Below are 26,141 nucleotides of genomic sequence, written 5' to 3'. Positions count from 1 at the left end.
ATGTAAGATTAGTGTGCAATCTAGTAGTCTAAATGTCAGCAGACTCCAGAATCCATAGATTGAATTTCTTTTCCCTTTTATATAACCTCTCAAATTCCATGATATATCCTTCAATGGACTGACTGACCATCTGCTGAAATTTATCATATATTGACCACAACTTGCACACTTCTGCTTTGTAAACTCATATTAGCATCTCCAGTCCGTCTTTGGTATGTAGATGTGTTACATCCAGTTCTGAAAATGCTGTTATTAATTTGACTCCTTCCTGGTAAGGATAAAGCCAAAACCATATCTTGCTCTGTCTTGGTTAGAAAAGTGACCTAATGTCCACATCTCCACCTTATCCTTCCACTGCTTGTATGTCTCCAGTTCTGAAAATAACAGTAGATAATTTATTACTCTGTAGTGTAACTCTGCCATTTCACTTTTAAAAGCCACTGGGAGCTTTGCTTCTGCTGGAAACTGGAATTACTTTAAGTTTCTTTATCTTCCCATTTGAAGAAGTTGAGGCTGCTAAAATGTTTTATATACCAACCAATATTTAGATGTTAAATTACGCTGCACAAGACTTTGAGATCTTTTTGAGAATTCAGCTTTCTTTTTTCAAATCAACCAGTTTAGAGTTATTATTACACACTTCTGGAGCAGGTCGGACTTAAATCCAGGCCCACTGGTCAAGAGCTGGGGACATTACCACTGCACCACAAGTGGAGATGTTGAGATGGAGAGTCCTTCGTGGTAAGGTAACCTCAGCCAATGTGGGAATTTGGTTGGTATGACTCTGTATTGTAATCCAGCCATCTAGCCAACTGAGCACCTGAGGAGCCTTAGTCTTCTGGATGGTAGTGGTCATGGATTTGGAACATGCTGTCTAAGGACCCTTATGAAATTTTACTGAGGAGTCCTGCCCCCACAGCGAAGGGTCAGTTGCAGCACTTTAGCATACCACTTGCTGCCATAAAACATCTTACATTTCAACTTGCTTCCTGTAACAAGGAATTAGCTGCTTTAAAGTTTGTCCGGCTTCAACACTAACTAACTTCTGCGCTCTATATCTTGCTATGGATTACATCTTGACATCATTTTTGTAGGCTAATTGGAATGTTTGATGTTGTAAATCTCAAAAACCTTAAACATCTGTCATGTGCTGAACTCAATCTGCATGAATAACAATTATTGTGCATAACTTATATGGTGCAAATCCATCCCTTGCAATTACTATCCTTCTTCTACATTATAAACAATGCGCTTTGTATTGTATTGCAAGTCAGGTAGTGGAGCTGAGTATCTTTTGTAGAACTTTTCCACAAAATTGAGCTTCAACTTAAATGTCACGGTCTAGTTGATTATGTGTTATTTGCATGTTCAGGTTGCTAAAAAAATTCCATATGAAAGTTACAATTGTGCACTTTTAATCCTCCTTCAACCAACAAAAAAATTGAAGAACTGAATTTATCCCATATGTCATGAACAGTTCACTGCTGTGCTGCTATTTGTGCCTACGTAACATCAGTGACTGCACATTGAAATTACTTATCAGGCATGAAATACATTGGAACATCCTGAAGGTATAAAGAGCTCTTCATAAAAGTATGTTAGTTTCTCCCACCTGTTCTTCATCAAATTGTAGTTCCAGCACTGCTGTTGCTATGTAAGGAAGGTAAAACATTTTGTTGAAAAATGTTGAATATATTTGATGGACAGTTGCTCTAGAATAATGTCAGACACACAGAAAAAGCTGCATCTTCCAGGGAATAACATTGAACCACCTTCACGGTTAAAGATCTGTGTAGGAATTTAACAGAAAAACAAAAGTAGACATTTTGTACAGATGTGCCAATGAACTCTTTATGAAGGCTGGCCAGCTTACTGTTTATACAATTTGTGTAAATCATGTCCACAAGCACGTGGATGTGAAACACGTCAGCTTGCTTTTTGGCTTAATTGAAAACAGGTTTTCCTGTAAAACAGTAGATAAAAGTGAAAACTTTTTAAACAGCAAAATCCTCATGACCCTTTAGCTGCAGTAGAGACACAGATGAAATATTGGGCAATGTGGATAAGTGCTAAGACTATGTGTTATTAAGAGTTATGTCCTATAGGGGCTAAGCAGGATACATGACAAAATAATAGGATACAACACTTAACCAGCAGACAGATCTGTTAATATGACAAATTAATGACTGCTATTGTTATTTAGAATAATTGTAGTTTCCAATTAGTGTTTAAGTGATTTCCTTGGATGCAAATAAAAATCAATACAAACAAAATGCTAACCACGCAGATTAAATTAACAAATATGGGAATACAGCTAGATTTCAAATGTATTTATATCCCCTTGTTCTAGATTCTTCAGCCACTAGATACAGTTTATTATATCTACCTTATCTCATTCCTTTATTGCTTGAACATTTTTAGAACATTGTCTTATAATAATCTCTACTCCATTGAAAATGGAATTTTTCAAGAGTAAGATGAGTTGCATGGGCAGGAAGTTCAATATTGCTTCATATTATAACCAAAGTACAAATCCCTTGATTTCTCAACAACCTATGGTCATGATGAGCAAGATTTCCCTCTAAAGAAATGTTTTTCTTTTTTGCTCATTTAAGGGATGTAGACTACGCTGGTTAGGCTAGCATTTATGTGCTGTTCTGGTCATCACACGATAGGAAGGATGTGATTGCAAAGAAGATTCATGAAGATGTTCCTTGGGTTAGAACATTTTATGAAGTGATACTGGATAAGCTTAGGTTGCTTTCTTTAGCCGAGAAAGCTGAGGGATAAACTGATTAAGATGCATAAGGTTATGAGGAGCATGGGCAGGGTAGATAGGATGCAGCTGTGCTCTTAGTTGAAGGGTCAGTAACAAGGGGGCATAATTTTAAAGTGATAGACAGGATGTTTAGTGGGGATTGGAAGAAAAGTTTCTTCACTCAGCATGGAGGGAATTTCAAATGAGCTGCTTGGGAGGGTGGGTGAGGCAGAAAACCTCGTAACATTTAAAAAGTACTTGGATGCGCAGTTGAAGTGTCATAGCATTCAAGGCAATTAGCAAAGTGCTGGCAAGTAGGACTAGTGTAGATTTACAGCAATATTTGTCAGTGCAGATTTGTCGGGGTGAAGGGCCTCTTCTGTACCATGTGATTCTATGATTATGTGATTCTTCGTGTTACTTGATAGTTGATAAGCCCTTCAGTTACTTTGGCGATGTGGAGTAGACCCAAAGGATGGTAATTCACTGGCATCTATTTGTCCTGCCTTTTGTAGACCAGACATTGATGGATAATTTTCCACATTGTCAGGTAGGTGCTGATGTTGTAACTGTATTGGAATACCTTGACTAGGGGTGTGGCTAGTGGGTGATAATTCACGAGTCATCAGGTTGGCTGATCATTCTAGGCAGTGCCAGAGTGGGATTTCTTAGTTGTGGCACTTCATGAATTGTAAAGTCTGTCACTTACTCCTTCAATACCTTGACATGTGATCCAGTGAGCTTTCTTGCTGGTGGGCTGGGCAGGCATACCCTTAATGATACTCAATACGGAATGAAATAAATCCCAAGTCACCATATCGCATTAAGTTTTTTGTTTCGTTCATGTTGGATTACATTTCTTTAGTTTTAAAAATCAAAAACACCTCAAAAGCCCTTTGTCATATACTGCCCTGATGACTGCTCAGTCCAGGCAGTTCACTCTCTTCTGCTGAGATTGCATTCCACTGTATTCCTGAAGTCACATTTACAGGAACAATTCTAACTCTTTTATCGATTCCTATTAAGCTGGCAGTATCCTATTTCTCAGATCTCTGATACTTCTCAGCTGCACCATGCAAATACTGCTTCTGGCTTTTTTTGCAATTTCACGTTTGTTATTGTGAAAATTTTACTCTTTTAAATCTCATCAATATTGGAGAAATATTTTCCCACTAGCTTTTTTTTGTGGCTCAGATTATGGCATTGTTACTGAGTCAGGAACATGGATGTGGTCCCACTGCTGAACCGTAATAAAATATGGGTAGGTAACTAAAATTTTGCAGAAAAATGCCTTTTTTTAAAATGGAAAACTGTTCCAATTTTTCCATCGTTGTCATCACAACTATCTACTCTTCCTCATGTGAGGAGTTGTCTCATGTTTCTGTTAATGCCAAAAATTCGATGATAATGCTTATGATATTTTGATTAACCCATTATTCACTTGAGTCTAATTTGTGAGACATGCTAGATTATTTGTCTGTAGGTTAATCAAACTCAAGATGTACACAAAACTTTGGGCAGGTATGAGTAGATAATGTTATAGAGTTGACATAGTATTTTTTATCCCCTCAGGAACCTCAGCACCCTAATTCTGAGTAACATTATGATCAGTTAAATTAGAATAGATTATGGACAAAAGCAAAGTGCAGCTAATGCCACAAATATGAAATAAAAAGCAGAAAATGTTGGAAATATTCAGCAGTCTGGTAGTATCTGAGGAGTGTGAAATAGTGATTAGCCCTTCCAATGAACTGTTTATAGTGCTAGGCACTCAAATCAAAATGTCCCTAATCTAAACAAAGTCCCTTAACCTGAAACATTAATGCAGAGCAGAATCTTCTAGAAGCTTGAGTGACATGGGCTTCTCCGCGATATGAGGCAGAATTGGATGAGAAATCGGATAAGGCCTCTTGATGTCAGGAACAACTTATTGTGTAGATAATGATATAGAGTTATTGTATCTTTTATCTTATGTGCTGAGCAGCAAGGCAAGTTTCTTTTTAGGTAGCAGTGAGAAATTAAGAGGGATAATAGCTTGTTATTTGCAATGCAACTCATTAATAATCATCTTCCCATCTTACCAAATGTGCTCAATAGGCTAGATTGAAGATTCTCAACATGGAAGTCAGAGCAGGTCCCAGACAACTTCAACTCGCTGCTGGCTGTGAAGAGCCTCCATGTTGCTCAACACCAAACAGCATCTCAAGGCATGGGCCAAGGCCACCATTTGCACCAACCCCTTGTCCATAGACATTGACATCTGACATTTGCAACCTCTCACACCCAATTTGTGACCTGTCCAATACACTGACAGACATCTTTGGATGCATTGACTTGGACTGTAAGGTGCACTGGCAACTGACATTGAACGCCTGTTGGAAGGACGTTTGACGTACAGGGACACACACTCAGCTCATCGATTGGACCATGCTGCATCTCACGGCTGCTCACTTGCTCTCCTAGTGCTCACTCACTTAGCACCTACCTACATGGTCGTAGCATCTCTGTCTTATCTTACCAATTAATACAGTCACATGATCAGGTAGCTTGCCTTCTTGATCAACAGTCATCAGTCAAGAATATGCACGTTTCTTTATGGCACATAGAGTCATATAGCACGGAACCACACCCTTTGGCCTAACTTGTCCACGGTGACCAGGTTTCATAGAGTCATAGAGCATGGAAACAGACCCTTCGGTTCAATTAGTCCACATCAACCATGTTCCCAAACTAAACTAGTTCCACCTGCCTCCACTTGGACCATATGCAGCTTTATAGAACTTTAATTAGGTGACAGTTGGAATATTACGTACAGTTCTGGTCATCACACTACTAGAAGGCTGTGGATGCTTTGGAGAAGGTACAAAAAAGGTTTACCAGAATGTTGTCTGGTATGGGGGATTTTAGCTATGAAGAAAGGTTGACTAGACTGGACTTGTTTTCACTGGAACGCAGGAGATTGAGGGGCGACCTAATAGAAGTTTATAAGATTGTGTATGGATAGAGTGGAAAGCATGAGGCTTTTTCCCAGAGTGGAGAGGTCAATTACTCGGGGACACAGTTTCAAGGTGCGAGGGGGGAAGTTTAAAAGAGTGTTCGAGGCAAAGTTTTTCACACAAAGGGTGGTGAGTGCCTGGAACGTGTTGCCAGAGGAGCTGGTGGAAGTAGACACAATAGCAGCATTCAAGAGGCACCTGGATGAATCCATGAATAGGAAGGGAATAGAGGGATACAGATCCTGTAAGTGATGACAGTTTTAGCATGGAAGCGCAAAATGTGGCATCACAGGCTTAGAGGGCCGAAAGGCCTATTCCTGTGCTGTATTGTTCTTTGTTCTCCTTGGTTTTGTTTAATCCTCCAAACCTTTCCTATTCTTGAACTTATCCAAAAGTTTTTTAAATGTTGTAACTGAACCTGCATCCATCACTTTCTCTGGCAGTTCATTCCACACATGAACCACACTCGGTGTAAAAAATTGTACGTCCTGTCCTTTTTAAATCTTGCTCCTCTCACCTTGAAAATAAGCCCCTTGGATTTGAACTCCCCCACCCTAGGGAAAAGACCCCTGTCATTCACCTTATCTGTACCCCTCATAATTTTATAAACCTTAATAAGGTCACCACTCAACCTCCTATGCTCCATGGAAAAAAGTCCCATCCTATCCAGCTTCTCCTTATAACTCAAACCTTCCATTCCTGACAACATTTTGGTAAATCTTTTCTGAACCCTCTCCGGTTTGATCATGTCCTTTCTATAACAGGGTGACCAGAACTGCATACAGTATTCCAGAAGAGGCCTCACCAACGTCCTGAACAACCTCAGACATGATGTCACATCTCCTATACTTGCTCTGACTGATGTAGGCAGCATGCCAAATACGTTCTGCACCACCCTGTTTACCTGTGACGTCATTTTCAAGGAACTATGTACCTGCACCCCTAGGTCTTGTTGTTTGACAACACTCCCCAGGGCCGTACCATTATCTGTGTAAGTCTTGCCCTGGTTTGTCTTACCGAAATGCAACACCTTGTTTTTATTTGCACTAAACTCCATCTGCCGTTGCTTGGCCTATTGGCTCAGTTGATCAAGATCCCGTTGTGCTTTTAGATAACCTTCTTCACTGTCTACTGTACCACCAATTTTGGTATCATCCGCAAACTTACTAACCATGCCTCCTATATTCTCATCCAAATCGTTTATATAAATGATGTACAACAGTGGGCCCAGCACCAATCCTTGCAGGACACTGCTGGTCACAGACCTCCAGCCTGAACAACAACCCTCTACCACCACCTTTTGTCCCTTACCATCAAGCTGCTTTTGTATCCAATTAGCTAGATTTTCCTGGATCCCATGTGGTCTAACCATACTAATCAGTCTAATGCAGAACTGCTACGTCAATCTTATAAATGCATCATGTGCGTGAAACTTAAGTGGCAAACACACCGCATTTGTAGCAACAAGACTTATCTTAAAAGCTTAGGGGAGTAGTTCCCACCGAAGGCCATGGAGGCACCCCTCAGTTAGGAGGTCCTGGCGGAGAAAGTTAAGGGCAGCCTCTGATACCAGGCCATGGTCAGGTGTCTGATGAGAGTGATCTGGATTAGGGGGTCCATGCCTCTATAGTCCAGTGAGTGAGTCATGGTCAGTCCTGTGACTGCATAGCAGCCAGTCTGGCAGGAGGACTAACGTGATTGGAGAGATGTATAGCGATCAGTCAGAGGTCAGAAGTGTTCGGATAAAACCTAAAAGAGTTTACTTAAAGGTCCGTACAGTGAAATTCAGATGTATAATAACTTCAGGAAGAAGCTATCTGCATTTCCAATCTAAAAGTTGATGTCACAAATAATTTATACCTTTTACTGAGGTATTAGATGTACGGGTGTGAGTGTTGTATAAGTGGTGCATTTGGGTACTGTACTTGCATATGGTTTGGGTATTGTACAAAAGTATTCATTCAATTTATAAAGGAGTCCTTTGGGATGAATTGGATTATATTTTTACTTTGTGTTTAAAAATCTTTGATTTTTTAGTGATAAACTTCTATTTTATTGTTAAAGCAAAATCTGCAGCTTGGTCATCGTTACAGTCACAGAGTCACACAACATGGAAACAGACCCTTCAGTCCAACCAGCCCATGCTGAACATAATCCCAAACTAAACTAGTCCTACTTCCCTGGGCTTGGCCCATATCCCTCCAAACCTTTCTTATTCATGAACTTATCTGAATGTAACTGTCATAAACCTAGAAATAAATCCAGAAATAAGCTTTAATCTCAAGTGCAGCTACAAATCCATGCTACTTCCAGTCCACCATTTTAGAATGTTATGTTTCAGTGGGAGACCACTTTTAATAATAAAACAAAACAAAATATGATATGTCAAGCCAGATTTCTGTTTGGGATCTGAATTGTCTCGGTAATACTGTCAGCTGTGGTCAGAACAAACAGCACTGAGTTGGAAATATTATCATTAGATGAAGCCAGGTCAAAATTCTGGAACTCCTACCCTAATGGCATTGTGGGTTTACCACCATCAAATGGATTGCAGCGGTTCACACAACTGACGCTGACTCTCAAGGGCAGCTAGGCAATAAATGCTGGTTCACCCAGTGACGCTCACATCCCATGAATGAATAAAGAAAAAGTGGAGCATAAAATGTCCCTTTTGCTTTGACCGTGTTATATTATACATGACTTATGCCCGACAGCTTGGTTGCCAAAATGCTGGAATTGCTTCCATGATTCAGGAACAGGAAATTACCGTGAAAAAGAGAAGTACAAAATAGGCTGTAGCAGGAGTAACAAAGAGGCTTTACAGAGGTGAAAGAAAGGATTGCTTTGTTTACAGCTATGACTAGAGCAATTTTGATAATTATTTTCTCATTTTGTTGAAGTAACAGTTTAAAAGATTTAAAAATACATGCAAACACACACACACACACCAGTATTTTCTGCACTGTGCCTGTACCAATTGCATGGAAACAAAAGTAGAATGTGTGTCTTGGAGACATGCCAGAACCTGCTTTTGTAATCAGAAAACTCAATATGTATAGATGTAAGTACATAATGGTTGTGTGCTGGACAGTGCAACTGGCCTGGTTAGGAACACTTTTTCAAAACATCAGTTCTTAAAAGTATTATTTCAAAATGATACTTACTCAAAGTAACCTTTAAAATGATCAGTAAATTTTATCCTCCGGTTAAAATAATTCATAATGAGATGGAGGATACAGTGTAACATTTAAATATAATGGAACATAGGTAACAGATCCAACTCTGAAATTTGGAGGCAGTTTTGTGAATCCCTGTTCCAAGACAAGAAAGTTGAAAAGAGACTTGACTTTATATCTGTGGCACATTCGAAAATACTTTGTTCCTAATGGTGGTGATTGTTTTAAGTTCCTCCATTTCTATAACTTTTGCATTGCCTGTTATTTTGGAATGGTTTCAATGTCCTGCACCATGAAAACTGAAGCAAAATATTGATTTTGTATCTCTGCCATCTCTGTGGTCATTGTTATTAATTCCCCTGTCTCATCCTCTAATGGATCAACATTTGCTTTCACTACTGTCTTCTTTTTGATATACTTACAGAAGCTTTTACTATCTGGTTTTATACTTTGTGCTAGTTTTCTTTAATAATTTCCCTTTGCTCTGTTTGTTACTTTTCTCAAAATTCTTTATTGGTCTTTAAAAGTTTCCAATTCCTCCACCAGGCCACTGACTCTTGCATTATTGTATTCCTCAGTGTTTGCCTTTATGTCATCTTTAACTTCCCCCCTTAGGCATGAATGTTTTTTTGCTTCCTCTTACACTCTTTCTTCCTCTCTGGAATACATTTTAGTCGGGAGAATTTGACTATCTCTTTAAATGTTTGCTACGATTCATCATCTGTTCTACTTTTTAGTCTTTTTTCCTAGTCCACTAGAACCAAAATGTCCCTCATCCTATGTAATTAATTTTGTTTAACACCAGAGCGCTAGTGTGGGACTCAAGTTTGTTGTCTTCAAACTGAATTTGAAATTCCATCATGCTATGATAATTTTTCCCTGGAGGATCCTTTACTATTGTTGGAACTGAGTAGCTGTCAGTAGTTTGGCTCTCTATATGACGTCTTCTGTGAGTTGCAATGCAGCAAGTGCCAAACATTTTTCAACAGTACCTCCCAAACCCATATCCTCCAAAAGAAAAAGGGCAGCAAGGGATTTGGAACACCAACATCTGTGCATTCCCAGAAGTTGCACACACCAACGTGACTTGGAAATATACTGTCTCTGGGTTGAAACCCTGGAATGCTTTTTTTTTGTGTAGTATGTATCTACTCAATAGACTGCAGTACTTCAAAATGGCAGCTCAACATTGCTTTCTCAGGGAAATTAGAGATAGGCTATAAATGTCAGCCTTACCACTGACCAATGCATCCCAAGAATTAATAATAAAAACCTCAAATTGGACATGTATAAAACTTAATTATTATTTTATTGGGGTATTAATAATTTAAATTGTTATTCACAGAAGGAGGACATTTGATCCATTGTATCTGCACTAACTCAATATCTGAGCATCATTACCTAATGCCAATATCCTGCTTTTTCCTCATGTACATTATTTCTGTGTGGATAATCATCCAATGACATCTTGAATGACTCAGGTGAACCTGCCTGCAACACACTTCCATGCTGTGCTTGCTATTTACTGAATGAAAAAGTTTTTCCTCACTTAGCTCTTGCTTTTTTGCCGATCAATTTAAATCTATGTCCTCTTGCACTTGTCACTTTTACAAGCATGAACAGTTTCTCCTTGTCTATTTTATCCCACCCTGTTGTGGTTGGTTGCCTCGCCGAGCTGGTTTGTTGTTCCGCAGACGTTTCATTACCCTGCTGGGTAACATCATCAGTGCAGCCTCCGATGAAGCGCCGGTGTGTTTTCCCGCCTGGTTTTTAAACTCTGGAGTCCGTTGAGCTGGATTACCTCACTTCCGGTTTTCCTTGGTTTGTTTCATATCTCCAGCATTTGCAATTCTTCATTTTATTTCAACATTTACCTCCTTGCTCTTGTTGTCTGTGCCCCTATTAATAAACCTGAGGATACTGTGTAATATACTTATTGCTCTATCACATTCAATGATCTGTGCGCATAAACACCCAGTTCTCTCTGCTCCTGCACCTTTTGGAGTTGTAACCCCATTTTTGATTTTTCTTTCGATATTTTTCCTACAAATGTGCACCAACTCACACTTCTCTGCATTGAAAGTCATCTGCCACCTACTTGCCTACTATACCAACTTGGTTTGATTTGATTTGATTTGATTTGATTTGATTTGATTTTATTATTATTGTCACATACAGAGAAAGTGAAAAGTATTACTTTGTGTGCTATGCAGACAAATTCTACCTTGCCTAAGTACATTAGGGAAATGGAACAGAATGCAGAATATAAAATTACAGCTACACGGAACGTGCAGAGAAAGATCAGTTCTAATGTATGAGAGGTCCGTTCATGAGTCTGAGCCTTACTTCGGTTGTGGGTAAAGTGTTGGAAAGGATTATAAGAGATAGGATTTATAATCATCCAGAAAGGAATAATTTGATTAGGGATAGTCAACACGGTTTTGTGAAGGGTAGGTCGTGCCTCACAAACCTTATTGAGTTCTTCGAGAAGGTGACCAAACAGGTGGATGAGGGTAAAGCGGTTGATGTGGTGTATTTGGATTTCAGTAAAGCGTTTGATAAGGTTCCCCATGGTAGGCTATTGCAGAAAATACGGAGGCATGGGATTGAGGGTGATTTAGCGGTTTGGATCAGAAATTGGCTAGCTGTAAGAAGACAGAGGGTGGTGGTTGATGGGAAATGTTCATCCTGGAGTTCAGTTACTAGTGGTGTACCTCAAGGATCTGTTTTGGGGCCACTGCTGTTTGTCAGTTTTATAAATGACCTGGATGAGGGCGTAGAAGGATGGGTTAGTAAATTTGCGGATGACACCAAAGTTGGTGGAGTTGTGGATAGTGCGGAAGGATGTTGCAGGTTACAGAGGGACATAGATAAGCTGCAGAGCTGGGCTGAGAGGTGGCAAATGGAGTTTAATGCGGAAAAGTGTAGGTGATTCACTTTGGAAGGAGTAACAGGAATACAGAGTACTGGGCTAATGGTAAGATTCTTGGTAGTGTGGATGAGCAGAGAGATCTCGGTGTCCATGTGCATAGATCACTGAAAGTTGCCACGCAGGTTGATAGCATTGTTAAGAAGGCGTACAGTATGTTAGGTTTTATTGGTAGAGGGATTGAGTTTCGGAGCCATGAGGTCATGTTGCAGCTGTACAAAACTCTGGTGCGGCCGCACTTGGAGTATTGCGTACAGTTCTGGTCACCGCATTATAGGAAGGATGTGGAAGCATTGGAAAGGGTGCAGAGGAGATTTACCAGGATGTTGCCTGGTATGGAGGGAAGGTCTTATGAGGAAAGGCTGAGGGTCTTGAGGCTGTTTTCGTTAGAGAGAAGAAGGTTAAGAGGTGACTTAATAGAGACATACAAGATGATCAGAGGATTAGATAGGGTGGACAGTGGGAGCCTTTTTCCTTGGATGTTGATGGCTAGCACGAGGGGACATAGCTTTAAATTGAGGGGTGATAGATATAGGACAGATGTCAGAGGTAGGTTCTTTACTCAGAGAGTAGTAAGGGCGTGGAATGCCCTGCCTGCAAAAATAGTAGACTCGCCCACTTTAAGGGCATTTAAATGGTCATTGAATAAACATATGGATGATAATGGAATAGTTTAGGTTAGATGGGCTTCAGATTGGTTTCACAGGTCGGCGCAACATCGAGGGCCGAAGGGCCTGTACTGCGCTGTAATGTTCTATGTTCTATGTTCTATGTTCTATAACAGCGAGGAAGAAGCTGTGCTTAAATCTGTTGGTACCTGTTTTCAAACTTTTATGTCCTCTGACAGATGGAAGAGGGTGGAAGAAGCTATAACTGGGGTGGGAGGAGTCTTTGATTACGTTGGCTGCTTTCCCAAGGCAGCAAGAAGTGTAGACAGAGTTAAATGGAAGGAAGGCTGGTTTTTGTGAAGGGCTGGGCTGTGTTCACAACTCTGTAATTTATTGTGGTCTTGGGTAGAGCAGTTGCCATGCCAAGCTGTGATGCATCCAGATAGGATGCTTGCTATGGTGCATCTATAAAAATTAGTAACAGCCATTGTGGACATGTCGAATTTCCTTAGCCTTCAAAGGAAGTAGAAGCGTTGGTGTGCTTTCTTGACTGTAGCATCAGTGTGGACATGGATGTTGTTATGCCCTGCAGTTCTACACTGTCCTCCTCACAGTTATTCTTTACTTTTGATTTGAGTGACATAATTTGATCCAATAGTATTTATTATTCACAGTGAATCCCAAAGAATAAACCACAGTTACTACTAAAATAAATCCCATATCGTACTTGTGCAACTTGAACTTCCATTAGAGGTTTTGGTTGACCACAGCCCACATGGATTAATGATTTGTATCTGATCCGTAGAGATTTGCACATTCTGACTACTTGAAAGATGATGTTTCAACATTGCTCAACTATAGTACCCTAGTGTATTTTTAAATGAATCAATTTGTGCCTGAAGGTCAATGGGCAGTCTTTCTTGCCCAAACCATGAGGTTCAATGGGCTCATCAAGTATTCATCTGGAGGAAAAGAAGAGAACATTTACTATAAAGAGAGAAATAGAGTGGGCAGCACTACTTTCTGTCTGTGGTGCGCAAAACTGTGAGCAAACTTACTCCCATTTGATGAGGATCTCATCTCTGAAGTACCATCAGGTGGAAGGAGTGTTTTGGTTTTGGCTTCTCTCACAGGGACATGTATGTGCGTGTGCAATTTATATGTGAAGAATTAACACTGATCTTTATCACTGCTGTCTAATTCAGTTTGGTGAGAGTTACATTATTATTTCAATGTTTTTGCAGAATATTTCAAAGCACTGAGTATTGAGTGATTATTGAACAAAGCAGATGACATAGTTAAAAACCAAGGATGGACTGTTTCCCTGTACAACCCAGGCCATGGTGAGAAAGTTGGGAAAATTGCAGGAGTGGTCAGTGGAGTATTTATTGAAGTTGAAGGGCTAATTTTCCAACCAAGTGTTAAATTGCAAAATGAGATTCTCACTAGTCAGTAGCAAGAGACCTCTTTGTATACATTAGATTGTATTAACATTTCATTATCTAATCTCGGCTCATTAATATGGATTTGCACATTCTTCCACCCATTGGATAGAAACTAGTTGGTGGCAATTCTCAACATGAATGTCAGAGGGGCCACCTGTTGACTCTCCAGTTTGCCAATTGCCTCTCTGGCCAACACTCTTAGACACCCAGTACCAATATCTTGGGGCATGCTCCATGGGCAGCAACTGCCTGTACTCTCCCGTCCCCTCCCCTGACCAGGGAGGTTGGCATCCAAAATATACTAGATCCATTACATCATCATGGCACATCTCTGATGTACTTACAGAATGGTTCTGCACTTCAGTGCTTAGCTTTGGAGTACACCTTTCACTTGCTGCCCTGGACATTTTGCAGAGACAGGTGCAAAAGTTGGATTCAATCACGCTCCGCCTCAGGGCTGTTTGAATGCTCACACACTTTGTGCCTACTTGGATGCTTACGGCATTCTTAGAATCCTCACTGTGTGGAAGCAAGTCCTTTGGCCCATAAGTCCACACTGACCCTCAGACCATCCCACCCAGCCCCATCCCCCTATAACCCACCTAATCTACACATCCCTGAACACTACGAGCAATTTAGCATGGCCAATCCACCTAGCCTGCACATCTTTGGACTGTGGGAGGAAACCGGGGCACCCGGAGGAAACCCACGCAGACACGGGGAGATTGTGCAAACTCCGCACAGACAGTCACCCAAGAGTGAAATCGAACCCGGGCCCCTGGTGCTGTGAGGCAGCAGTACTAACCACTGAGCCACGGTGCCGCATCTTTGCCTTGTCTCACCTTTTTGCACTTTATTCCCTCAGCCAGAGCTTAAGTACTCTCAGTACTTAAGTTTTGCCTTGCTTTTAGCAATCACAGCTTATGATGTTGTTAACAATGATAAATCAAGGGCGTGGACATGTTTGCTGTACAACGTTGTGATATGGCTACCTCACATCTGTAGCATGCACTACAGGTAGTGAAACATGTAGGAAACCAAACAGGCTTCAACCAAATTGCCCTGCTGTAAAGTTTAAGGCAAGTAGTCCTATAACTACAGAGAGGCTGTTGTCAACCAGGTGACCCCAGTGCAGTAAGTCAAGGATATTGTACAATCACAGTCTAAGGACTTGGAGACCATCAGTTTTCTGCTTGGGTCAATCAATCTTTAGAGGTGTTTGCCCAAGTAGATCGGGGAGTGGGCCATGGTCAGTTCTGACTGTCAGTAGAAAGCTAGTCAAGGTGGGTTGTCAGGGGACCTGCAGTGGTAATGAAGTTCAGGAACTGGAGACTGAAGACAGCAACCTGGGATATAGCGGGAACAAGGATGAGAAACAGGTGAAATTCACTATACATGTGGAGAGACGATAGTGCATGGGAACAAATGGGCTACTGTGCGTGAGGCGTTATTGGCTGTCACTACCACCATAGCCTCAGAGCACAGTGCTAGCAGGACTAAACTGTAGAGCCAGGACTCAAGGGGTAATGATGAGAGATGTTAATATTATTTCATGTGATTTGTGGGAATGTGCAACATCAGTAATGATGAGTTGGTCAGGAGTGCCAGGAAGAAAGGGGCGTGGAGGTTTGGGGGCAGGTACCTTGATTACCAGGCAAAACCTGAGATTTTCTGTATTAATTGTGACCTGCATTACCTTCTACAGGGGGTTCTGCTGTAATGCGTGTTACAGCAATGCAAATTCGCGATAATGTGACTGATGAATAGGGGAATGCAATTTCTAAAACGCGAACTTGAGTTGGCTATAACGTGATTCCATCAGCGACCGTATTGTTGATGTTTTGGAAGATGTTTTTAGAAAGTATTGCAGGAAAAAAAAAAATTGATTTCAAGATTCTCCTCATCCTGGATAATGCACCAAGCCAATCTCCCGCCACTGGTGAGCTTTCTGTTAACATCAATTTCTACCCCCAAACACAGTCTCTCTCCTTCAACCCATGGACCAGGGTGCAATAGCGGCTTTTAAAGTTTATTATTTAAGATGCACATTTAAGAGGCTGATTGCAGCCACTGAGGGGGTAAGGACAGTGTTCTTCAATTTTGGAAGAGCTTTAACATCAAGAATGCAATTGACATTATGGTGGAGGCCTGGGGTGATGTCAGTAAGTACTGCTTGCATGCAGTTTGGCAAACGCTATTCCCAGATTTTTTTCAAGATTTTAAAGGCTTTGATCCGTCAGAGGAGCTCTCAAGAATCAAAGAACATTGTGTTGATCTTGCAAAGCAAGTTGGATTTGAAGCCATGGAGAGTGAGGATGTTGAAGAGCTGCTCGAGTCCCACTGTGAAGACCTCTCTACAGCTGATCTACAACAACTTGTTGCTGAGGGAGAAGTGGAAGCTGGAGATGAAGAAGATGAAGTCCAGGATGCAGCACTACCAGAGCTTTCTACTTCTGATTTGTCTTTTATCCTGAGGGAAATTGAGAAGCAGTTGCAGCTCTTAGAGGACAATGATTACAATGCAGAATGCAGCAGGGTAGCAGTTTGTGGAATAAGATCTTATTTGGCACCCTATGAACAGCTTCTTCATGAAAGAAGAAAAAGGGAAAAGCAACAAAATCTGGATGTCTCTTTAAGCCAATATCCAAGAAACAGAAGACAATGAACCACAGCCATCCACTTCTGGATGAACTATTTTTCACCCTAACCCTGCAACCACAACTGCACCTGAAGGTGATGATGATGATGATGACCCTGAGCCCCTGCATTAACAACAGAACAACCTCAAAAGCTCCTCCCCCTCAAGTCATCTTGACATTTTTCCAAGATAACATGTTAAAATTACTTTTATTTTCTTATTAGGTATGAATTAAACATTTATTCAAACTGTGCTATGTGTTAGGCTTTTGAGTGATTTTTGGGTAATATTTTTTGGTAGTCTGCCCCTAACCCCGATTTTACCATAGGGCCCATTATTTCTATGCAGTGATTTTCTATAACACAATGTTGCACAGGAACACAGCTATTGCGTTATAGCACAATCCCCTGTATAGTCACTTGACTAATCAGGGCAAATTGAGATTAACAATTTGTTATAACTATGCCTGGAGCGGGTGGGATCATGTCCAAACATGTGGGTCCCCCCTTTAAATGATGGGAGGCCACACAAATTTATTGAATTTGAATTCAATAAAAATCTAGAATTAAAAGTGTAACTATGATCACAAAACCATTGTTAATTGTCGGAAAATCACATCTGGTTTTTTAATATCTTTTAAGGAAGGAAACTGTTGCCCTTACCTAGTCTGGCCTACAGGTGACTCCAGACCAACATCATTGCTGTTCACTCCGAGCCTCTTGTTTGTATTGGTAACCAGTAATGGGCTACTTGACAAATAAAAAGCATACTTGACCACATCCTCACTGATTTACTTGTCGCAGATGCATCTATTCATGACAATATTGTTAAGAGTGACCACCACACAGTACTTTGTGTAGATGGAATCCCATCTTCATATTGAGAATACCATTCATTGTGCTGTGTGACACTCTCACTGTGATAAATGGGAATTAGAGGAAGAACTCTTCACTGGTTCAGTCAGGTGATTAATCACCTTAGCTCCAAGACATCTCTGCAGGGGTTTCCTCGGGCCAACCATCTTCAACTGTTTCATCAATCACCATCATAAGGTCAGAAATGGAGATGTTTGTTGATAATTGCTGAATGTTCAGCAACATTCGTGATTCCTGGGGTACTGAAATCATCTATGTCCACACGCCATGCAGCACGACTTGGACAATACCCAGGATATCTTGGGCTGCCAAGTGGAAAGTATCATTCATGTCACAAAAGTGCCAGTCAATGACATCTTCAACAAAAGGCAATCTAACCAACGGGCCTTTGAGATTTAATGAATTACCAGCACTGAATTTCCCATTGCGGGTTACTATTAACCATAAACTGAACTGGACTAGCTTTATGGATACTGTGGCTCATAACAGCAGGTCAGAGGCTAGGAATCCTTCAGCAGGTAATTCATTTTCTAACGTCCCAAACGCTGTCAACAAGGTACAACTCGGGAGTGTGATGGACTATTTCTCACTTGTCTGGATGAATGCAGCTCCAACAACACTCAAGAATCTTGACACCATCCAGGACAAAGCAACCCATTTGATTGGTACCGTATCCATAAGCATTCACTCCCTCCACCACCAACACTGAATGGCAGTACTGCATCTTTAAGATGTACTTCAGAAGTTCACCAAGACTGCTTTTACAGTCCTGATTTGGAAATATAGCACTATTCCTTCACTGTTGCTGGGTCAAAATCCTGGAATTCCCTCCCTAATGGCATTGTTGTTCAACGCGCAGTTGGTGGATTGCAGCGGTTCAAGAAGGCAGGTCACAACCACCTTCTCAAGGGCAAATAGGGATGGGCAATAAATACTGACCCAGCCACTGATGCCCTCATTCCCACAAATGAATTTAAAAGGAAAACACTTTTCAAACCCTTGATCATATCATCGAGAAGAATGAGGCCAGAAGATATATGGGAACACCACCACAGGCAGTCAAAGCCAGTCACCATCCTGAGTTGGAAATATATCAATATAGCTGAGTCAAAATTCTGGAGCTTCCATCCTAAACAGCATTGTGGATGTACCTACACCAAAATGGATTGTCTTTTAAGTCTCTGACTTAACCATTAAATGTCACAGCTTACAGCAACTGATGAGGGGAAATAAGCTGGCTATTTTCAGGCTTGATTGCTTTTTACTACAGAGCAAAAATGGTTTATTTTCCAAAGGTCCCATGGCTTCTGCCTGTATTTTCACATCCCCAAGTTGCTCAGCTACCTGAGAAACAATCACATTGCTGTTGGCAGGCGGGAGGCCTTTGTCACTGATAACAGTCAGCTCCTTGTTGCCTAATCTCCATTTGTACACAGTCTCCTGGTTCCAGCTTATTTGTAATGAAGCTTTCCCCACAGCTTGAACCATTAGCTGTGTAAAGAAACACAAGCAAAAATTGCTGGACAAACACAGCAGGTGCGGCAGCACTTGTGAAGGGAAAACAGAGTTAATGTTTTGAGTCCAGTGACCCTTCTTCAGAACTGAAAACAGCTAGGAAAAGATGGTATTTACGTTGGTGATGGGGGCAGATCCTGTAGTTTTTTGTTTTATTATAGCTGTGTAAATAACACTTACAATGAGTGTCAGGTAATTTGATTTTTAAAAATGCAGCAATCCATCACCTTTTAGACCTGGCCTTTTTCAATTTCAGTCTACAATCAAAAACATGGAAAAATAAAGAAATACAGTCTTTACAGGAGGTGGATGTGGTTAATCTCTCAAATGCTTTGGACAGCTTGAGAGGGGCAAACAGGAAATTCTTGTCATAGTCATAAAAGATGTAACTTGATAACAGCACTTTTGATACTCTGACATAGATGGAAACTTGAATGTATTAATTAGAACACGTACTTTCAGGAAAGGTGGGAATGATTTTAGATGCAGTGGCATGTGTCATAACCATCTATCTTGCCCACCATTCAATCAGTAAACTTTAGATTAATATAACGCATGTGGCTGCCTTTATAGTTTATAATGGTTTAATCTCAAATGGATTAGCAGCCAAGCTTTCATTTAAACAGGTTAAAAGTTAGTTTATTACAAGTTATAACTGAACATTCCTTTAGGATACAGAGATTAAGTTATTCACTAGAAATCACAGTTATTGAGACTAAAACCATTACAGATCAGACACAAGCACATTTATAGGGTGAAAATCCCAGTAAGTCTCTGTGGTAAACTGTTGAGGCTCATTACTCGAATTCTTTGTTGCTGAAACAAAGCTGTTAACACTTGAAATTAGATCCAGCAGCTATGCCATAACCGGTGATTGAATAGGTAGTATCCTTGGGATTCTCCTTAGCCCTTCTGGCCAAAGATATTTCATAGCCTGTTTTAGCCCTCCTAACATACGATTTGAACTCCTTCTACTTTCTCTGTATTCTTCAAGGATTTTGTCTGTTTTTAGTTGCCTAAACCTTAGGTATACATTTTTTTGACTAAGCCAATAATTTCCCATGTCATCCAAGGTTCCCACATCCTACCACTCTTATCCTTCATTTTTACAGCAACATGCCTGACCTGCACTCTAATCAATTGGTCTTTAAAAGACTCCCACATGTCAGATGTGGATTTCATCTCAAACAGCTGCTCCCAGTCCACATTCTCCAATTCTTGCCTAATGCCGTTATCCCCAGTTTATTACCTTCATCCGAGGTCCACTCTTGTCCTAATCCACAAGTATCTAAGAACTTATGGAATTACGGTCACTATTCTCAAAATGCTCCCCCACTGAAACTTTGATCACCTCGCCAGGGTCATTTCCCAATACTAAGTCCATTATGGCCCCATCACTTATTGGACTGCTTCAAAAAAACCCTTCTGTATCCACCTAACAAATTGCTCTCCATCCAAACTCCCTGCATTACTCCACATTCAAATCTCAAAAGAGAGACTTTTAGAGTGTACCTCATCCTGAGAGACACAACATCAAAGTTGGAGACCTTTAAATTGGCAACTGTGGCATTTAAAAAGCTGATTACCTCAGCTAAAAGATGGTACCTGAGTTCAACCCCAAGGCGTGAACTAATCAACCTCATGCTAGTAAGGACTACAAAACTGTCTGGAACAGGCACCCTCACACATTGAAACTGCAAAAAAAAAATTACTGTACATATATCTTACAATAGAGAGCTCCAAGAAAGAGGCTCCCTCTCATTCCCAATGTATTCAGTGACGCCTCCTGCACCTTCTGAGGCAGTGAGTTCCAAAGTCACACAACCCTCTGACAGAAAAATATCCCAAAAGAGTGACTCCAATTTTAAATTTTAAAGTAATGACCTCCTAGTTCTGGATTGACCCACAAAAAGAAGCATATTTTCCATATTCACCTTGTCAAGACCCTGCAGGAGCCTTATACACTTAATCAAATTACCCCTCACTCTTCTAAACTTCAGTGGAAACAAGCCCAGGCTGTCCAGTGTATCCCACATAACTCATTCCTTTCAGTTATTAATCTAGTAAACCTTCTGTGAACTGCCTCCAGCTAATTTACAACCTTCTTTACATAAGGAAATTAAAACTGCTCACAGTATTCAACATGTGGCCTCATAAATGCTCAGTACATCCTTATTTTAATGTTCAATTCCTCTTGTAATAAATTATAGCAACCAATTAGCTATCTTGATTCCCTGCTGTACCTGCATAGTAACCTTTGCGACTAATGTATCAGAACATCTAAATCATTTTGCGCTTTGGAATTCTGAAATCATTCTCTATAAGACATTATACTATAAGACATCTGACAGATTTTTGGTGACTTACTCACTCAGTCTATCTATATCCATGTGAAACTTATATAGGCCTACTCCCTGTCTGTCTTGATGTTGTCAGTGAATTTAGCTACCATGTTTTTGGCCCTCTCATCTAAGTCATTTATACAAAATAAGAATGTTGAGGCCCCAGTACAAATACCTCCAGCATTCCATTTGTCACATCTGCCAATTAGACAGAGCCATTTGTATATATTCCCTGTTTTCTGTCAGCTGGCCAATCTTCCATTTATTTTTGATTTGTTTTCCACAATAACCTTTGATGTGGCCCCTTATCCCCTTCTGGAAAGCAGTCTATATGTTCCCTTTTATTCACAGCGCATTTTACTCCTTCAGGGAACTCCAATAAATTTGTTAGGCATGATTTCCCTTTGATGAAACCAGGCTGCCTTTTCCTGTTTACCTTGAGATTTTCTGTACAGAGATAATGTACAGCGATAATCCTGACAATAGTGTTGTTTTCTATATTTTGCTGTTTTCTTCCTTCCTCTCTTCTTGAATAGAGCAGTTATATTAGCGACTTTCCTGCATGATGGAACCTTTCCTGAATGTAATGATTATTGGAAAATTAACACCATTGCATCTTCTGCCTAATTAGCAACCTTGGCTACATATTCTTGTATGAGGGTGTGGTTCCCGACTGATCAGATAGTGCCTTACAGTACACACTTGCAAGAGTCTTGCCCATTGTGGTTGTCCACTGCACTATCCATAGCACTTCCCTCTACAGAATTTTGAACTTTGGATGAAGTCTGGAATTACACAACTCTTCGGAGGAAGTGGAGGAGCAAGATGCAACAAAAGGAGGAGTAAGAGGCAACAGAGGGAAGGTTCAGAATAGGGAGGTGCTCAAGCATGGGGGGAGACTTGAGGATTTTGTCAGGATACCATCAAATTAAAAGCTCACTTAATTCAGATTTGTGAGCTAAGAGCTTCTGACTCAAAATGTGTGGAATAGTATGGTGCTCAATCTGGTCTGTGTGGGCGAACATATCTATTGAAGATTCAGTCTAGAACATGTAAACACTTACAGTCAATGAAGAAACAGATCTTCTCAGAGGCTGCACCATCACCAAAGACCAATCGTTGCTCTCTGTCACCACTTCACACCACTTCCCTGTTTTGTCATTAACAAATCTAGTTTCAAATGCCAGTTATGTGTTAGTCAGAAAATGCGAGGTTACCGAAAGAAGACATCCAATGGGGCGTTCCACTCCCGAACATCCCAGATGTCCTCCCATTTCAAGGACCGTAACATCCCCCCTCCGGTGACCAAAAATGCCCTCAACCGCATCTCTTGTGTTTCCAGCACCTCTGCCTCACATCCACTCCCCCCAACAAAAATAAAGACAGAATCTCCTTTGGTCTCACATATAACCTGACCAACCTCCGCATCCAATGTATCATTCTCTGCCACATTCGCCACCTACAATCTGACCCCACAACCAGAGATATTTCCTTCCCCACTCCTATCTGCCTTTCATAGGGACCATTCTCTCCACAACTGCCTCATCCGCTCCACACTCCCCACTAACCCCACCACCCCTGGCACCTTTCCCTGCAACTGCAGGAAGTGCTACACCCGCCCCTACACCTTCCCCTCGCCTCCTTTCGAAGCAAAAAGCAAACCTTCCACATTGGACAGGGGTTCACCTGCACATTCATCGACTTGGTCTGTTGTGTCCGCTGCTCCCTATGTGGCCTCCTCTACATCAGTGAGACCAAGCGGAGACTTGGAGACCGTTTTGTAGAGCATCTGCGTTCTGTTCGTGACAGTGACAACACCTTCTGGTCGCGAACCATTTTAATTCCCCCTCCCACTCCCTGGGTGATATGTCCATCCTGGGGCTCCTCCAGTGTCACAATGACACCACCCACAAACTGGAGGAGCAGCACATCATATTCCATCTCGGGATCCTACAGGCCGATGGCCTAAACATGGATTTCACCAGTTTTAAAATCTCCTCATGCCTGGCCTCATCCCATGTCCAACCCTCCCTCTCATCCCCATCTCCTTGACTTGACACAACCTGTCCATCTTCTCTCCCACCTATCCACCCCACCCATCCGACTAACCAATCCCCACCACTGCCTACCTGCACTCACCTATCACCATCCCACCTACCTTCCCCAATCCCTCCCCTCCTCTCTCGATTTATTTCTGAGCTCCCTTTCCCCTCCCCCATTTCTGAAGAAGGGTCCAACTTTCCTGCTCCTCTGATGCTGCCTAGCCTCCAGCATCTTCCGTTCTTGCTATCTCCCAATGAACTATTCAATGCTTTGTATGATGTAGCATCCAGCTTCAGACCAAGCAATGCTCCCTTGTTTCAGATGAGTTGGAGTCAACCTGGTGAATTTCTATGCTTGTAACTTTGATGCACGTAGTGACTGTCTTTGTTGTGGAGGAGATGTGTGGGCATCACTTGATGTTGTTGCATCTGAATTATTGCAGGAACGGTACAGTTCAGAGTCAATCACATAAATCATACAGACCAGATTGGACAGGGATGGCAGATTTGTGGCGTTCTATGGTAATTTGATAGTTTCATGGGGCTAGCTTTTATTACTGATATATTAATCAATTTAAATTCCCCTAGCAGTCATGGTAGGATTTGAACTTCTGTTTTTGGACCATTAATTTGGGTTGCTGGTTTACTAATTTAGTATGTTTGTAACTGTGCTATAATTCCCTATTGTTTTAAATCATTTAGTACCAAGATAGGATGAAGTTTTTGCTTTCTGTCTGTCAGATGTTGGCAAGTCTGCCTCATCACTTGAGTGACCAACAACAGCTGTGACTGCTCATGGAAATGATGTGCAACATCGTCTTGTGTTGCATTTTCCGGGCAAGGAAGAGAGTTTTTTAAAAAATTAGCCAACGTTTTCATTGACAAGTTGCAAAATTAATGAAGGGGAAATGGTGGGAGATAAACCATGCCAAAGAGGTGGATTTTAAAAATATTGTTTGGTTCAGGTTGGAGGAACAGCTCAATATTTTTCTAGAAGACACTGACCCCGAGGCCTCACTCGAAGTTGGAGCTGACATGAGGAAGATTCAGCACTGTTTCCAGCGATTGAAGGTAAGTGTGTGTGGATTTTAAATTACATCCATTGACTATAACTCTTAATGCTCTTGTTAAATGGTCTGTAACATATGAGTATTGTTGCAAGTTGGTCATTTCCAGTGAGTGACATCAATGTTTGGCAATACAAAGTAATACCAAATTTTCTAAATCATTAAGATATATGTTAAAGTTTGGATAGTATTGGTATAGCATTATTAGGTGTCAATTGTACCAAAATTTTGTTTCCTTTTTTTTAATAACCTTTTCTTTAGATTCAAAGGCCAGTGTCCAAAATGGCGCATGAAACTATTCTTTTCATCTGAAAAATGTCAATTCTCTTGAAGGGTGGCATCACTGCCAAACCTAATGTTGCCTCTTGCGGCATTTGTATGTGCCCACTTTCTAGTGAGATTTCTGGAAGGCCACAAAGAGCAGGAACTCAAGTTATTAATCTCCTGTCCATAGCCCAAGAACACAGAGTCTAATTGTAACATGGTTACCGCTGTTGTGGCTAAAGTCAGCTATGCCTATCCCATTGCCCAAAACAGGAACCTTCCCGAGATGGATAAGCTTGAGCCTACTAGGCCCGATGGGAAAATTTAAACTCCTGACTGGAAATCTCAGCAGATACATGGATTCCTTGCTCCGTGAGCCTAAGTAGAGGCCCACTCTAATGGCCGGGCTTTAGAATCATAGAATCCCTACACTGTGGAAGCAGGCCGTTCAGCCCATCGGTCCACACCAACTCCCTGAAGAGAATCCCTCTCTGACCTATTCCTGCAACCGTGCACGTCCCATGGCTAATCTACCTAGCCTACACATCAATGGACATTATGAGCGGTTTAGCATGGCCAATCCACCTAACCTGCATATCTTTGGACTGTGGGAGGAAACCGGAGCACCCAGAGGAAATCCACACAGACACAAGGGAGAACGAGCAAACTCCATGCAGACAGTCACCCGAGGGTGGAATCAAATCCAATCCCCTTGAGCTGTGAGGCAGCAGTGCCAACCACTGAGCCACTGTGCCGCCCTACTTGGTCATTATTAATATTCTACTGGCTAGCTACCTGTTTAAACCGTGACTGCCTCTTAATAGAGATTTGAATTTGCTCTTCAATTTCATCCTTTAATTCCAGTGAGTACTGATAGATGCACTTCTCTAGAGCAAGATGTAGACTCATGGCATGTATGTTTACAAATGAGCTAAAGGCACTTTGGAGTAAAGCATGTTCGTTGAACTTTGCGTCACTTTGACTTCAAGGTTCCAATGTTACAAGTTACACAAGGACACTTGAGAGCCCTTGCTTTCCATAGTGGGTAGAATTAACTCAATCCTATCACACACAATCCCTTTGTGAAGTTCTGGAATTGCTCCCAGTTTTATAAGTTTAGTCCAAACATACAATAAAACAGTTACTATGTTGTTATATGAACTGTGATGATCAGAAGTTTACCAAGGATATGTTGTGATTTCTAACTGCTTTTTGGCTCTCTGCAATTTACATGCTGTCAACAGTTTATCAATTGTATTGCAGATCACATTTGATTAGGAGGATGTGTTACAGCACACAAGTAGTGTTCAAACCATGCCAATGTGCAATTTGTAAAATTCTGATAGAGTCAGAAACTAGTGAAATACCAACATCTGCATGTATAGAGAAAAGGAAAATATATAAAATAATTTCTCCTTGGAATGCATTAAGTTAATCTTTAACACATGTGATATCATTAGAATGTTTACCTACCTCCCTCCCTGTG

At 41.1% G+C, this 26,141-nt stretch overlaps 1 protein-coding gene across 1 annotated transcript in view; it reads left to right on the top strand.

Moving 5' to 3' along the window:
- The window catches only part of kif6 (kinesin family member 6), a 504,857-nt gene that overhangs the window by 124,019 nt on the left and 354,697 nt on the right, over window positions 1-26,141 (top strand). Inside the window, exon 9 of the mRNA XM_048596661.1 lies at window positions 24,290-24,395. Within this exon, the coding sequence (XP_048452618.1) occupies window positions 24,290-24,395 (106 nt within the window). The remainder of the gene's footprint in view (window positions 1-24,289; window positions 24,396-26,141) is intronic.

This window comes from Rhincodon typus, chromosome 5, assembly GCF_021869965.1.
Source record: "Rhincodon typus isolate 14 chromosome 5, sRhiTyp1.1, whole genome shotgun sequence".
Lineage (NCBI taxonomy): Eukaryota > Metazoa > Chordata > Chondrichthyes > Orectolobiformes > Rhincodontidae > Rhincodon > Rhincodon typus.
This window is presented reverse-complemented; position numbering and strand designations above follow the sequence as displayed.